Below are 15,663 nucleotides of genomic sequence, written 5' to 3' on the forward strand. Positions count from 1 at the left end.
TCTGCAGCAATTTTGCCAGTAATGTGAAAGATTTTTGCAGCAGTTTTCTTGCACATGTACATGTGCTAGTGTATGTGTGTGTGTGTGTGTGTGTGGTGTGCATATGTGTGTGTGTATGAATATTTGCTTCTGCAGTACTTCAGTTTTGTAGGTGCCTGTAAGTTATTTTGAAGCAATGTATTCTGTATGACTGCCCATGATTTTCTCTGGCATCAGGTTCTCACCAATGCACTGGTCATTCTGCACGGCGTATCCAGGGGGACAGATGCAGCGGAAGGAGCCGTCCAGGTTCTGACAGGTCCCAGGAGAGCAAGTCCCCGGGAAACTCACACACTCGTTAATATCTGCCAGAAGAAATAGAGCCTCAGACCACTGGATCACAGCAGACATTTTATGCACACAGAGTAAAATATTATGGCATATATGTGCTGTCACTGGCCAGCAGGGATGACTGAGGTCAGGCCTTACCGACGCAGTTCTTGCCGTCAGGGGTGAGCTCATAGCCGTCCTGACACAGGCACTGGAAGGAGCCCAGGCTGTTGATGCACTGGCCATTCCTGCACACCTGGCCCACCAGCGCTGTGCACTCATCCACATCTGCAAAGGATATCAGCAGCACATCAGAGCAAATGGAGGGGATGAGTGGACCAGACGTGAGAGCAGTCTGAGGGCCCCTTTACTGGGACATCAAAGGAATGGGGTGGAGCCAGTGGTCCCATTTATTGGACAATAAAGGAATGAGGTTGAGTCGGTGAACCCCTCCACTGCACATCAGACGAAAGGGTGGGGTCAGAGCCCCCCTTCATGACACTCAGTCTGCTGTCTACTGAGCTATTTTAACCATCATGCTTCTTACATGTCACACAAGGAGTTTAAACTTAAGGTGACTTATCTTGAGTTCAAAACCATAAAAGGAAGTTAATGACATCACATGGTTCCAGCGCCATAGTGAATGAGGTGTCTCATATTCTCAGGGTTGGGATGCAGGCTGGGAGTAGCTCGCCTACCCATGCAGTCGTTGTTGTGCGTGAGCTCGAACCCGGGGAAGCACAGGCAGTTGTAGGATCCCACGGTGTTCTTGCAGGTGCCATTGCCACACGGCTGCCGATCGCACTCATCAATGTCTGGGAGGCAGAGAGGGACAGAGATGAGAGGGAGTCTGGGAGGTTTCGGTCTGCATTTATAGTGTAGACACTGTTCCTCTGATGTGACCTCTGATGAATGGTATACTTGGCTTCCCTTGTCTAGTCAGGTTGCACAAGATAACTTGTGGTAGGGCTTGAATGGTGTTATGCTCATACTCACTGGTCTCGGAGTGTTGTTAGCCTGGTCTGACACTGTTGCTCATGCAATTTGAATGGATACATTTGTTCTACTGAACTGGAGGTCGCTCCAGATAAGAGCGTCTGATAAATGATGTAGCAATGTAATGACGATTTGAATGGCTTTACAATGAGGCACTACACTCTCTGCAGTCTCTGATATGGATGTATGGAAAGTAATGATGTATTGCTCTTTTGTCTGTTCTCTTGGTTACTGCTATTTTAGCGATGATACTGGTATATGTTTGTAATCATGCATTTAAAATGTGAAATATCATAGTATCAATTGTGCAGAACATGTACATAATCCGGTGCCAGACCCCAGCATCAGCCGAGCGGCTGAATAACCCACAGCCCTCAGCGGGCCTTTTCAGCGCTGACTCACCCATGCACATGGTCTGGTCGGCGGTGGCCTTGAAGCCGTTGTGGCAGAGGCAGCGGTAGCTGCCCTGGGTGTCGATGCACTCCCCGTGACTGCACACGTTGGGGATCTCCTGACACTCGTTCCGGTCTGCGGAGAGAGAGAGAGGTGAAGAGGGGGGCTTGGAACAGCTGAGAGACCAGCTCAGCAAGGAGGGAGCAGCTCTGTGCTGATTACACTGTGTTCTGACCCCGCTCTGCTATTGAAGCCATAAAACTAACCTCCAACGTTCGCTGCTAAGCTCTGTTGGCAAAAAAAAAACGCGTCGGCTGGGGATTAAGCTGCCGACTCCCACAGACAGCATGCTGGTCTTAGACGGTACATCCTCCTTCCCATGGGTCAGAGGGTGGACTCACCCACACAGGCTCCGCTGGGGGAGAGCTTGAACCCGGGCGAGCACTCGCAGCGGTAGCTCCCGGGGATGTTGATGCAGTTGGCGTTGCGCTGGCACAGGTTGTCCCCGCTGTTGCACTCATCGATATCTGGGAAATGGAGCGGCGAGGCACAATCATATAATCCATAAACGTCTTGTAGAAAACACTATAAGGCAAATCATAAGCAGCTGATCCCGCACAAGGATGGCCTGGCTCGCATCCAGTCAGGCTTTAGCGGAGATGCCTGACGTCCCTCACAGCCTCCTATGGGCCCAATGTCCCCGCCTGTATTTACAGGGGGATAATTCATGTGCAGAAGGGCAGCATTAATCCTAGTGTTCAGAGAGCCTATAGGGAGAGTACAGGAGACCTCGCTCCTACCTTCGCAGATCAGCAGGATGTTGTTGTAGCTGAAGCCCATGGGGCACTCGCAGCGGAAGCTGCCGATCTGGTTGATGCACACGCCGTTCGCGCAGATTCCCGGGATCTCGCGGCACTCGTCAATATCTGAAAAGAAATGTTGTCGCAACAATGGCAGTTTAGAGGCCATTCCCTCTTAAAGTCACTCATTGTTCTCATCAATCGCATTCTTACATTCTACTCGTACAGACAAAGATCCAAACACCAAAAATGGGACTTGCTGGCACTTCAGAAGTAGCCAGCTGAATGCTGTACTGTGACAAGACGTGCAGCCCAACATCTCAGCGTAATCTCTACTAGCTAGCTATTGAACTATTGAACTATTGAAACTTGGTCATGTAGCACTTCTAATGTTGTTAACTCCTTATATGGCTAATTGCTTGTGTTGTACTCTGCTTCACTTGTAAATTGGATAAAAGCATCTGCCAAACGTATAAATGTAAACGTAATGTAAATCCACTCTGAGCTCACCAATGGGCTTTCCTGTGTGGATGTCGATGATGAACCCAGGTGCCTGGTTGCCGCACAGGAGCTGGTACTCCGCTGTGGGGGGGACAAAACAGAGAGTGTTGGGACAGGTTTAAAAGCCCACGTTCTCACAGCGCACCGCACGTGGGAAACGGTCAACACAGACAGAGGCAGGGGGCGCGGACTCACACGTAGCGGGAGTGGGGCACGCCTCGCAGGGCTTGTTCCAGGCCTTGCCCACGTTGTAGGCACAGCAGCACATCTTCTTCGTCATGTTGAAGGACAGCTCATTCTCGCAGGTGTCGTTGAAGTTGCGGTAGCACACGCTCTTCCGCATGTCTGCAAAGGCGGGTCAGTAGCAGATGGTTGGACAACACAGAGTCAGCGACATCAGACATCAGAGCAACTTTTCCCTACATCACACTATATACAGCACTGCAGTTTTGTCTTTTCTCAAGTCCAAACATCTTTGTGGATCTAGCCCTTTGCATTCAGTGTCTGTTTTGCAGCTGATATGATTTATTCAAGTTTAACAGTAGTCTGAATCTTAACACAGAGAGAGCGATTTACTGGTCCATTTCACTTGATGATTCAGCCGGTCTTAAAGCTCAGCCCAAGCCCGGTCAGACCCCGGCTCTGATCTGAAACAGCACTCTTCAGGCTCACTCACCCATGCAGTTGTTGCCTCCGTTGACCTGCATGTACTCCGGTGGGCAGACACAAGTGTAGTTGCCCAGAGTGTTGTAGCAAGTCCCAGGGCCGCAGATACCAATGTGGGCTGTGCACTCATCAATATCTGTCACAACAAAGATAAACAATGACAATTAGCAACTGCACTGAGATGCAGAGATACTTTGGGCAGAATGTTTTTCATATCACTGAGCACTGAGGACTCTCCTAGTGCAAATGTACTTGTATCTTTGCCTGTTACTGTAGTATTGGACTAAGAGAGTGGTATGGTTTGGTAATTAATTAATTGATAAAACAGGCAGACGCCATCAGTCTAGTGACTGTAGTGCCACCACCACTCACCCTCACAGATGCGTGTCTCCTCGTTGAGGTAGTAGCCTGCTGGGCACTCGCACTGGAAGCTGCCAAATGTGTTCACACAGTTGCCCCCCTGGCACAGACCTGGCAGCTCCTGGCATTCGTCGATATCTGTACCACAGACACAGAGATAATTCCCTCAGCTAGGAGGCACACGATGCAGCCAGCCATGCGGTTATAGACGTAACGAGAGAAAAAAAACACTTCGAAGAAGTCAATAAGGCCAATCATGCTAAGATCGGAGCAACAGCTTGTAGCGGAATGAGTGTCATACCCTCCAGGATGACAGTGATGGGGTTGGGCCGGAAGCCCTCTCCTCCAGGGCACAGGGTCTTGTACTCCGCTAAAAGAAGGAAGCACTCAATCAGCAACAAACCACGCTGAAATGCCAGGACCAAAATCCAAAACCTCACAACATAATGCGTAATGCTTCAAGGGACGTGCACTAGCTAGGATCTGCTGTGCGCAGATATGCCGTAATTCGGTTTGCGCTGGGAAATGACTGCTGTGCAGTAAGGCTGACAACATAGGAGTTGTTGTGGAGTCCATGTAGTTCATTGTTTATGACATTCTGCTGTCCTGCCCCCCACATCCAGAGCCTGTGTTGTACGTACTTGAGTTGACCGGTGGGCACAATTCACAGGGGTTTCCCCAGGCACCCCCTAGTGAGCAGCAGCAGGATGCCCTGGTGACACCAACGCCAATCTCCGCACTGCACGATATCCCTCCATCCCCCCGCGCCAGCGTGTCCAGGAAGCAGTTTCCCACACGGGTGTCTGAGGAAGGCAGAGAGGGAGAGTGTAAGACGAACCATCCCCCTTGCTCATGTCTGTGGTTCAGTATTCTTAACTGTATTCTCATTTAAAGTGGTCATTTAGGTTCCTCTGCTGTCTGTTGAGTGGACTTTCTTCTTTTCTCTCATTAATTGCAAAAAGTGTTTCGCACTGAAAGCCACCAGCAGGGCGGCGCACTTACCCACGCAGCCCACACCGGTCGGGTTGAGCTCAAAGTCCGGAGGGCAGTTGCAGAGGTAGCTGCCTGGCATGTTGACGCACAGCCCGTTGATGCAGTTGACAGGGTCTGCACACTCGTTCACATCTGTAAAGCACAGAATCACGGACGTAATGAGCACTGGAGGAACCCTTAGCCCTGTGAAAGGCCGTCCATCATCCGCCCCTCTGTAAGAGGCCAACCCACACATTCTTGTAAATGTCAAAAATCCCATCAAGTTTTCCCCCCTTACCCCCTCTCTCTGCCTGGGGCTATGATTTAGAAATATGAGGGTCACCACGGGGTGTCTGTAATGGCCCATGAGCAACGGCGTTTTTAACGTGATGGTGATGAAACTGTTCTGTAGGAGTCTCAGTGGAGCCAGACCCATTTTCCCCATGAATATTCACTGCGCTCGGCAGCACACCTCATTAAATCACCCCAGAGCAGCGGCTGTTTGTCATCACATTTCTACGCTGCCAATCAGAGTGCCAGCCTGGTCTGGGAGGCCATCCTGTGATTGGTCAAGAGACACACTGTGGAAACCACCCAGTCAAAAGTTCACTTGAAGGTCTAACTGAATTTCACTGTATCATATATCAATGCCCAATCAAACTCTAGTAACCAGACCAATAACCTGACTGCACATTATAGAGCACTGTTTAGGGTCAGTTCATGGACAGTTTCAGGGACATGATGCTGGCGCATCCTTCTTTGTTGGCCAAATAGTGCTGAGTTTTCAGTGTCATTTGTTTCCATTGAGTGTGTCAAGTTACTGAGAGAGACTACAGGAGGGCGAGTGTGTCGCCAGACTCGCTCACCGGTGCAGTTGCCCCCACTGCGGTCCAACTCGTAGCCTTCGTCACACACACAGCGGAACATCCCCGGCAGGTTCTGGCAGGTCCCGAACACGCAGATGTTCTGGAAGTTGCACTCGTCGATGTCTGTGAGGAGAGAAGAGAGAGAATACAGCGGGCCTGTGAGTTTCCCGGGCAGCAGAGGCCTTGTTAGCGTGCCACGCGCAGCATGCGCTGTGTGCTCAGCTCGTACCCTGGCAGGCCTTGCTGTCCTCCGTCGGGGTGAAGCCCATCTCACACTCGCAGCGGTAGCCGCCCGGCGCGTTCAGGCACTGGCCGTTTTCGCAAAGGTTCACGTTGTCCGCGCACTCATCCATGTCTGGTGGGAGAGAGAGAATGGCATGGTTGGTTAAGATGGGTCAGTTCACTCCCTTCTGTATCTCAGTGTGTGTGTTTTACCAGTATCAACCCTCTGGGTCTCGTACCTGAGCAGGAGAACCCGTCGCCGTTGAAGCCCTCTTTGCAGGTACAGCGGTATGAGCCGGGGGTGTTGATGCAGTCGGCGTTGGGGTTGCAGTTGTGCTCTTCCGTGGAGCACTCATCCAGGTCTGCAGTGACAAGAAGCAACAGTTACCTTCAGCTCCATGCAGATTCCTTTGCACACCTCACCTTCTTCTCATGGTGTTCAGCGGGTCCCCAGCTCCCTGTGCGGGCTCCCTGTCCTTCCTCGCACTGACCCCAGGCCCACTCACCCACACACTTGATGCCGTCTCCCACCCAGCCGTCGCGGCAGCGGCACTTGAAGCTCCCAGGTATGTTGATGCAGGCCGCGTGCATGTCACAGTTGTGGGCCCCGATCTCGCACTCGTCGATATCTGCACCACAGAAATAAGGGGGAATGAGCACTGCACAACAGCAGATACAACTGAACACAGCTGATTCAGACACTACTCATGCTTATTCCATGATGAAAATCTTTACAAATACAGTTCCACAGGTTTTGTTTTCTGAAATGTAGAAAAAAAAATCCCCAGAACTAGAGATGAAGAGATGAGCGTGGAACGGTTCCAGTCCTCAGACTTCCCATGGTGCATCTGGCACGCGATAACCCCAGAGCCCCTCCCCTGTCACGGCCCAGCCCCCCCTTTCGCACCTGTGCAGCCTGTGGAGCCCTTCTTAACAAAGTAGCCCAGCTGGCAGTGGCAGATGAAGGAGCCCTTTGTGTTCTCGCAGTCCCCATGCAGGCAGATGTTGGGGTTCAGGTCGCACTCGTTCACATCTGGAGGGAGAGACAGGGAGCACAGACAGGCACAGGGCTGAGTTTTCTCAAGCGGAGAGGGGACGGGGGAGGAGAGGAGCGTGCCGACGGCCAGAGGGCGGCCTCTCTCACCGATGCAGGTCCTCATGTCCATGGAGGCCATGAAGCCGTCGAAGCAGAGGCAGCGGTACTCCCCGGGGATGTTGGTGCACTGGCCGCCGTCGCAGATGTCCGGGGTGTCCTCGCACTCGTCGATGTCTGCGGGGGGGGGCGGATGGGAGAGACGGGGTGAGATGGGTGTGGCTCTGTCAGTGGGGCAGTAGGGCAGCAGGGGCCAGTCCCCCCTCACTCACCTGCGCAGGTCCTCAGGTCCGGCATCAGGGCGTAGCCTTCGCTGCAGCTGCACTCGTAGCTGCCCTCAGAGTTGGTGCAGTGAGTGTCACAGCCCCCGTTCATGATGGTGCACTCATCAATGTCTGGGAGAGGCACGGAGCGTGACATCAGATGCACATACACACACCAGTAAAGTACGCATGGTACAATTTTTACTTGTAGTTATTTAGAAATATCCATTACCTAAAATGTATTAGACACAGTTATAACAACGGTATATGAATATCTCCAACATGTCTCCAAACATCTCTCTTATTCAAAAATATTGTATTATATTATTACTACTTTGTTACTATGTTCCCACGGGAGAGAGACACTCACCGACGCAGCCCTGCCGGTCCGGGGTGGCCTGGTAGCCGGTGTCGCAGGAGCACTGGTATGTGCCCACTATGTTGACGCACTGGCCGTTCTTGCACAGGTTGTCACTCAGCTGGCACTCGTTGACGTCTTCCCAGGAGAGGAAACACACAGTCAGCCAACATCTGACTCAGGAGCAGGAGCCCCTATGCCACAGCGGCAGCTAAGAGCAGGTTTGCTCAGTGGTTTTATGAAGACGAATGCCTTATTCCAGCCCTCTCCATAGTGTCTCCTGATAACTGCCCAGTGAGATGTCGTCTATAGACAGCGTGCGGCAGCGTTGGGGTGAGGTTTAGTAGTGTGTGGGGTATCTGGATGTTTACTCACCCTCGCAGGACGAGCCCTCTGGGCTGAGCTGGTGTCCCGGGGGACAGTCGCACTCGTAGCTGCCATCCGTGTTGAGACAGGTGCCGCCGCGGCACAGGAGGGGGTCACGCTCACACTCATCGATATCTGCATGGGAACAAGAGGCGGGGTCAAACCTGCCGATTCACTGCAAAGCACTGAGACTGAGAGAGAGCACGTCTGCTGTTACTCTCCCATCCTGTACCCCATCTGCACGCCCGTGCAGGACCACACAGAGCGATGTAGTTTTTCAGGGGGGGCCTCACCCATGCAGTTCTTCATCATCATGAAGCCGCTCTCGTAACCCTCGAAGCACTCGCACTCGAAGCTGCCGGGCGTGTTCACGCAGGCGCCGTGGCCGCACAGGTCCGGGGAGATGCGGCACTCGTCGATGTCTGCGCCGGCGGAAGAGCGGGAGGAAGGGAGAAGGGCGTCATGAACCGGGCACGAGGAGAAGTTTCACAGCCATGCAGACAAAGCTCACGCTCTGCATTCTATTTTTAGAAGGCAACACTGTGGTTTATCATTGCAGGCGAATGTAGCAAACAGTGCTGTTTACGTGAACCCAGCCAATCTGACACTGTCTGCTTTGAAATGACCTGTACAGACGATGGTCACTGATGCGGTCAGCGCCCTCCTCACCTGTGCAGTTCCTCTCCTCCATGGTGAGGGCAAAGCCGCTGCTGCACCGACACTTGAAGCTGCCGATGGTGTTGCGGCACGTCCCGTGCGAGCACAGGCCCTGGAACACCTTACACTCGTTCACATCTACGCACAGGAAACAGATGGTGACAGGGGGATCAGCGTCACCTTCGCTATTCACTGTTTTTTAACTTATACGTTATGAATGTATGAACTCAGGTGAGTGGTGTTTACTACACTGACTTTTATCAGTGTATGGGAAGTTCCTTGTTAATTGGGGATTGTGCTCATTTTATTCAAACTCCAATTTTTTTCATTTTCAGTTCTTCAAGCATAACCTGCTTTTTCAAACGGGGGCTGCAGTGCAGCAAAGTGGTATGGTACAGGTTTCGATTCCCTGCTGGGGCACTGCTGCTGTACCCTTGGGCAAGGTACTTAACCCAGAACTGTATGAATGGATAACACGTGAAAACTCTCTGGATAAGAACATCTGCTTAATGTAAAAGGAGCCAGGTACCTTTGTAGAAGGGTCTGCCAGTGAGGATGTCCCCTCGGTTGGCGAAGCCCGGCCCCCGCGGGCAGATGGCCTTGTACTCAGGGGTGCCTGGCTTGGGGCACTCCTCACAGTCGATGCCCCAGGCGGCGCCCACGGAGCAGCAGCACATGTCCAAGCGGTACCTGCCCGGCAGCGGCTCCCCGCACTCATCCTCATGCCACTTCAAATAGCACTGCTCACTGCGCACGTCTGCAGAGCACAGCACAGCGCAGCGTCACGCACCGGCACCAGCTGCACACTGACAACGTCTCATACCACTAGCACACCGCAACCGTTAGCGCTGCTTAAAACCATGGATCTGCTAGGTAGTGTAAGACATGTAACATGCACCAAGTTAACAAATATAACGAGCTAGAGTTGTGATGTTGCCCATAGGGAGGTCAACATAGGATACAGGGGGTGTATTAATTGTATTAAATCAGGTTATCTATTTGTATAGTCATTCATTAAAAAAATATCTATGGTGGAAAACACAGCTTCTTACTATCCTGTTATAACTGTAGATTTACTCTTTAAATTTAAATTTAAAATTATGTAGAATCACACATCCCTGATTAAAATATTTTGATTAGCTTAGCTCTAAGCTAAAATTAAAAATTCAAACATTGTTTGTGCAACCAACCTTAAAACGCAATGCCACAGTTATGTAAGATTGGTCATTTTCCTTTTTCACATTGAAAAGTTGGAGTTATAAGGGGTCCTGAAGAGTTTGTTGTTGCTGTCCTATTTTTTCTTATCATTTTCTTTCTCTTACCCACGCAGGTGCGTCCGCTGCCATCGAGGGTGAGCCCCTCGGCGCACTCGCAGCGGAAGGACCCCTGAGTGTTCACGCAGCGCCCGTTGGTGCACACCCCCGGGAACACCTCACACTCGTTAATGTCTGAGGAGAGCACACAGAGAAAACAGTCAGCCTCCGCTGCGCTCTCATTTTCAGGGCCAATTTGGCCTGCATGTTTCTGTGGGAGGAAAAGCGTGAGTGATTCTGGAATGCTCCGGGGGGGTAGAGTAAGCCATTACTCAGGTCATTATTACCTTCACAGGTGACTCCCTTCATGCGAGCGAACCCTCTGGGGCAGGCAGTGTCTGTGGGAAGGAGACAGCGGTTACATACAGTGAAGGCGAGGGCTATGGCTCCACCAGTGGCAGGGTGGTGAAGGGGTGGTGGCGGTGGGGGAAGGGGTGGTGCGCACTAACCGATCTCGCAGCGCTCGCAGGGGCTGCCCCAGGCCGCACCCAGGGTGGAGCAGCACTCAGACTTCAGGGTGGCACCATTGATGTTGACCTCACAGCGGCCATCTTGAATGTTCAGCCAGCAGGTGCCCTTCATGCTGTCTGTAGAGAGAGCCAAAAAAGAGAGAGAGAGAGAGAGAGGGAGAAGAAGGGAGGTAGAAGCATGTGACTTTGATGCTTTTACAAAGCAAAGGGAAAGTCATGCAGAACACAGACCCATTAATATAACTGATGTGATGCACTGAGGACTGAGAACCTCTCAGACTCACACACTCCACATGTGGGAACCCAATACAAAAAACACATCCTCGGGGGGAAGCCCGGTAAATGCATCTATGCATACCACAGCAGGCATCTTTAGCGTCTGTTTGAATTACGTGCACCATTGACTTTAATGACCCACTCTTCAAAGTCTTTCGAGACCACAATGAAAAACTGCAATAGCCCTGGAAAGCAGTGATCGCTTATCCGAACAGCATAGCCACCCAAAACTGAAATGTGGTTTGCATTATCATTGCTTTGTGACTGCTCCTTCAAATGAAGTGCTGCAGAAGGACAATTCAATGGAATCCATAATTTTGATGTATGAATTATACTTTTTGTTTATCTAATGACTCATAACAGACAGTGGAGATTATATCTACGGCAGAGCGGTCAGTTGTATCTGGAAGTCTTTCCAGAAATGTCATCCCCAATGTTTATTTAAAACAGGAGGACCTTCACGAAGACAGCAGCAGCAGTGGAGTAGGGGGCTGTAAGCCTCTTTGCTGACAGTTACGAGTCTGGCATTGGTCCCTCTGCTCACTCGAGCCCTGCATTCAGCGCAATTACAGACTGACAAAGCCTTTTTTTCACAATAAAGGCCAGAGCTAGGTTTGTGTCCAACTTGAAACAGGCACTTGGATGGACGACCCTTACCCACGCAGATGGTGTTGGTGGAGTCCAGCTTGCTGCCGTGAGAACACTCGCAGTTGAAGGACCCGGCCACGTTGCGGCACACGCCGTTGATGCAGGGACTGGACTCACATTCATTTACATCTGTAACACATAGGCACAAAAAGTGCGGCGTTAGAGGTTCTGATCCACTGTGGCCCAGGCAGAGAGTCATGCAGAGGAATACTTTCACACAGATAAAAATGATGAATGGCTTTGGAAACCCACATACTTGTCTGTGGTAGATTTGGAGCAGCAAGTATCACATACTGTACATGGCACTGAGTAAGCAGTACAGCAGGTTACACGAGCTCACCTTCACAGGTCTCAGAGTCAGCTTTGAAAACGAAGCCTGTAGGGCAGGAGCAGGAGTAGCTCCCAGGGGTGTTCCTGCAGAGCCCGTTGTCACACAGCAGGCGATTCACCAGGCACTCATTAATATCTGTGGGAGGAGGCCAAATTAGTCGGCACCACACGGAGAACAACAACCAACCTCCATTTCCAACAATCCCATACTGGGAAGTGCTCTACGGACTACTGCAGTGGAATCAGTCTAAGCCTGTAATTTACCTCCCTACCAAGCAGGGGCAGTGCACACTTACCCACGCAGTTTTTGCCGCTAGAGTCAGACTCGTAGCCGATGTTGCAGATGCAGCGGTAGCTTCCACGCAAGTTCTCACACATCCCATTCTGGCAGATCTCCGGGTCCAAGGCACACTCGTTAATATCTGGCAAAACAGAAAACGTGAGCCCTCAGAAGAGTTGCAAGTGTTCTCTCAACTAACTAAGGATTAGCAATTAGCAGGACCAGACAGGTGTTCACACTAGCTGTGCATTTTAGTAAAGAGTGATGAAACATCATGCCTATCCATGGCAACAGTTTATTATCAGCAGCAAAACTGTCAATGGATCAGTCTGCTGTTAGCTCCTCATGCCAGTTTACACATTTTAAATCCAAACTCTGGAAAAGTACTGCTTTTGAGTGAGTTGATGACTGTTTATTTTCAAAGTTGTCAATTGATTCTTTTATGTACAATGCTGGTGTCCAGTGTACAGTGTGGCAGTCTATTGTTGTGACTGCTTCTGCAGAACTCTAAAACATGTATCTGATGAGAGTGGACCTGCCACTGGTGGCAGGAGTGTTTCGGATCATGTCACGCTCACCCCTCCCGTCGGCTGTGATCCCAGTGCCACTGCTGCACACAGCCTGGAACTCAGCTGTACAGAGACAAGGCCAAACAGACAACCACAGGTGAGCAAATGCCCACAACAGCAATCAAGGACAGCCCAGCACCATTACCCATGCTCCAGAAGACAAAAGTCAACCAGCCACAGCCAATGGTCAATTTGGCTTCAGGAACTACAGAGGGGGAAATGTACTCTGGTCACAGAAAAACAGAGCGTTGATATGCCCATTAGTTTAGCTATAAATACAGTGTCATTTTTCAGAGCGTATACAGATCAGTAGCCTGTACTCCTCCCCTTATTGACGCCTCCCTGGGCTGCACCAGCAGGGTGCTAGAGATGGTCACCTGAGCTTCGGGCGGGGCAGGGCTGGCAGGGCTCCCCGAAGCCATGTTCAGGGTTGGCGCAGCAGCACTCGGACTTGGTGACGGCCCCGGGGAGCGGCCGGGAGCAGGTGCCCATCTTGATGGCGCCGTAGCAGGTGGTACGCATGTGGGTGTCCACGCAGACGCGGCCATCCACGTCGATGGCCAGGCCCGGCGGGCACTCGCAGCGGAAGGAGCCCTCGGAGTTGATGCAGCGCCCGTTCATGCAGATGCCCGGCGTTTGGCACTCGTCGATATCTGGGGATGGGGGACGGGGGGGGGGATGGCGGGTGAGAGACAGCAGAGGTATGGGAGTGCCATCTGGCTGTTGGCTATCTCTTCAGGTTACTCCGCCGAATGCAAAATGCTAAAAGAGACTGCATTTAAGACCATCACGTACCAGTGCAGTAGCGGCCATTGGGTGCCAGGGCAAAGCCCGGTTTGCAGATGCACTTGAAGCTGCCATCCTCATTGATGCACATCCCGTTCAGGCACATGTTGGTGGTGGCACACTCATCGTGGTCTGCGAATAGGAAGAGAAACAGACGGCTCTATGGACAGCTAACAGATCACATTCTATGCAGCGGGTCAGCTGGGAACCTTACGCAAATCTAACACAAAACGTGCTAGGCCGAAGCCATCCATTTGCTTACTGATTCAATGATTTCATAGTTTTTCTTACACGCCTTTAATTCTGTTAGCGGTAAACACTATGATGACTGGAGCTGGTGTTCTGGGTACACAGAGTACAAGACATAGAGGCTGGATGAGACAGGGAGTGCACCCGGGAGCCCGTTGGGCTGCAAAGGAGCGACAGGCCACATCTCCCAGGCAGTCCTGGCACAGACAAGTTTGGCAGTGCCCACCTATGCAGTTCTTGCCGTCCGGGGTGAGCTCAAAGCCAGCATTGCAGATGCACTGGAAGCTGCCGTCGGTGTTGACACAGCGGCCGTTGCGGCACATCACGCCGTTCACGATGCACTCATCAATATCTGAGAGCAGAGGCACAGATGGCGAGAATCAGGACTGCTCACACAGGAGATGCAGTAAGCCGGACTCACTCCTTACTGAATCTCTCATTAAATATTAAAACCCAACTCATGACATTTAACAAAGGTTACATATGTTACTTGTTCAACTGTGTACATAATGTTCCCTGCTGTATGTTCCAGCTGTATGACAGGAACTTACCAATGCAGGCCTGCTTAGTGGAGGTGCCCTGGTAGCCTTCATGACACTTGCAGTGGTACGATCCAGGTGTGTTCACACAGTCTCCATTCACACAGGGATTGCTTACACACTCATCTACATCTGGGGGAGGCAGCATGAAGGTCAGATTAGTTACAGTTATTATGTAGACAAAGGACATGTTCCCTGAACTTGTATTTTGTTACCCTCATTAGTGTCAGGAATGCTGGCACAGAGAAATATAGCCACCTTCACGTGACACAGGGTAGCACAACAAGCTAGGATGTTCCATGCCTGGCCTGCAGATGGCAGCAGAACCTGAATTCCTGACAGGAATCTTTCTATCTTGCAAAGTTGTCCTACTTGTCCTAGAGTTGAACTGGGTACAAAATGCTCCACAGAGGGGAGAAAGCGTTTAACAGATTCCCATGGATGAGCCTGGATCACATTCATATGATGGATGTGAAACTCATCAATACTTAAAAAAAGCACAGGAGACCACAATCACATTAAACCGCACAGTCCTGAAACCACACACTTCTGCGTATCCCACTGTGTGTGTGTGTGTGTGTGTGTGTGTGTGTGTGTGTGTGTGTGTGTGTGTGAGTGCAAGCTTACCAATGCACTCCCCGCGGACGTCTTGGCGGAAGCCCATGTTACACTCGCAGCGGTAGCTGGGGGGTGTGGGGATGCAGCGGCCGTTGAGGCACAGGTTGGTGAAGTGCTTGCAGACGTCGATGGTCTCATTCAGGGTGACAGTGCCTTTGGAGACATGCGCGTGGTTGGTTGAGGAAGCCATGAAAAAGTTTAGCTTATTGTTTGATGTCAAATCACATGAATTGCTCAACATTAGCTAACACCCAATAGATATATAAGCTAACTTTAGGGCATCAGACAGAAGAACACACACTCACTTATATGGTTGATCGGGAGACCATTGCCCCCGATTCCTCCACCTCCCAGTCCACCTCCTCCATTGGTGTGGTGACCACCGTTTCCATTCGGGCCAACGGGGTTGAGTTTGTACCCGTAGCTGTAGCCACCACCCCCACCAGGGAAGCCTCCGTTGGCGCCCGTTCCATACGGCACTCCTTCGATGCACAGTCTCCTGTACTCATCTGTAGAAAGGGGGGAGGGGGAGAATAACGGTATAACATGCAGGTAGGCTTTCTGTACAAATAACAGATTTGGAAATACCGGTTCCCCTGTTGTGAAAGGAATTTAGCCCAGTTAGAGGTTATACCTCTACGGCCCCTGTGACCTACTGTCAGCGCAGACATATTATGACCAATTATATCTACCAGATACATGCTCCTCTGTATGGATCTGCCACAGTTAAAGCTGCAGCATCTGATGATTTCTGACAGCAGCA

The 15,663-nt window shown here is 51.2% G+C and overlaps 1 protein-coding gene across 1 annotated transcript in view; it reads right to left on the minus strand.

Moving 5' to 3' along the window:
• fbn2b (fibrillin 2b) overlaps positions 1 to 15,663 on the minus strand; it is a 55,364-nt gene that overhangs the window by 11,164 nt on the left and 28,537 nt on the right. Inside the window, exons 11-48 of the mRNA XM_036521353.1 lie at positions 15,206 to 15,409; positions 14,910 to 15,053; positions 14,295 to 14,414; positions 13,970 to 14,095; positions 13,504 to 13,626; positions 13,086 to 13,361; positions 12,718 to 12,771; positions 12,156 to 12,281; positions 11,870 to 11,995; positions 11,539 to 11,658; positions 10,585 to 10,722; positions 10,423 to 10,473; positions 10,145 to 10,270; positions 9,352 to 9,579; positions 8,835 to 8,960; positions 8,459 to 8,587; positions 8,175 to 8,300; positions 7,812 to 7,937; positions 7,451 to 7,573; positions 7,230 to 7,355; positions 6,993 to 7,118; positions 6,592 to 6,714; positions 6,325 to 6,447; positions 6,093 to 6,218; positions 5,864 to 5,986; positions 5,028 to 5,150; positions 4,667 to 4,828; positions 4,327 to 4,395; positions 4,038 to 4,163; positions 3,676 to 3,801; positions 3,195 to 3,344; positions 3,009 to 3,080; positions 2,499 to 2,624; positions 2,100 to 2,225; positions 1,708 to 1,833; positions 1,008 to 1,124; positions 469 to 597; positions 225 to 344 (exon numbers count right to left, since the gene is read on the minus strand). Of these exons, the coding sequence (XP_036377246.1) occupies positions 225 to 344; positions 469 to 597; positions 1,008 to 1,124; positions 1,708 to 1,833; positions 2,100 to 2,225; positions 2,499 to 2,624; positions 3,009 to 3,080; positions 3,195 to 3,344; positions 3,676 to 3,801; positions 4,038 to 4,163; positions 4,327 to 4,395; positions 4,667 to 4,828; positions 5,028 to 5,150; positions 5,864 to 5,986; positions 6,093 to 6,218; positions 6,325 to 6,447; positions 6,592 to 6,714; positions 6,993 to 7,118; positions 7,230 to 7,355; positions 7,451 to 7,573; positions 7,812 to 7,937; positions 8,175 to 8,300; positions 8,459 to 8,587; positions 8,835 to 8,960; positions 9,352 to 9,579; positions 10,145 to 10,270; positions 10,423 to 10,473; positions 10,585 to 10,722; positions 11,539 to 11,658; positions 11,870 to 11,995; positions 12,156 to 12,281; positions 12,718 to 12,771; positions 13,086 to 13,361; positions 13,504 to 13,626; positions 13,970 to 14,095; positions 14,295 to 14,414; positions 14,910 to 15,053; positions 15,206 to 15,409 (4,911 nt within the window). The remainder of the gene's footprint in view (positions 1 to 224; positions 345 to 468; positions 598 to 1,007; positions 1,125 to 1,707; positions 1,834 to 2,099; positions 2,226 to 2,498; positions 2,625 to 3,008; positions 3,081 to 3,194; positions 3,345 to 3,675; positions 3,802 to 4,037; positions 4,164 to 4,326; positions 4,396 to 4,666; positions 4,829 to 5,027; positions 5,151 to 5,863; positions 5,987 to 6,092; positions 6,219 to 6,324; positions 6,448 to 6,591; positions 6,715 to 6,992; positions 7,119 to 7,229; positions 7,356 to 7,450; positions 7,574 to 7,811; positions 7,938 to 8,174; positions 8,301 to 8,458; positions 8,588 to 8,834; positions 8,961 to 9,351; positions 9,580 to 10,144; positions 10,271 to 10,422; positions 10,474 to 10,584; positions 10,723 to 11,538; positions 11,659 to 11,869; positions 11,996 to 12,155; positions 12,282 to 12,717; positions 12,772 to 13,085; positions 13,362 to 13,503; positions 13,627 to 13,969; positions 14,096 to 14,294; positions 14,415 to 14,909; positions 15,054 to 15,205; positions 15,410 to 15,663) is intronic.

Source organism: Megalops cyprinoides, chromosome 2, assembly GCF_013368585.1.
Source record: "Megalops cyprinoides isolate fMegCyp1 chromosome 2, fMegCyp1.pri, whole genome shotgun sequence".
In the NCBI taxonomy this organism is placed as follows: Eukaryota; Metazoa; Chordata; class Actinopteri; order Elopiformes; family Megalopidae; genus Megalops; species Megalops cyprinoides.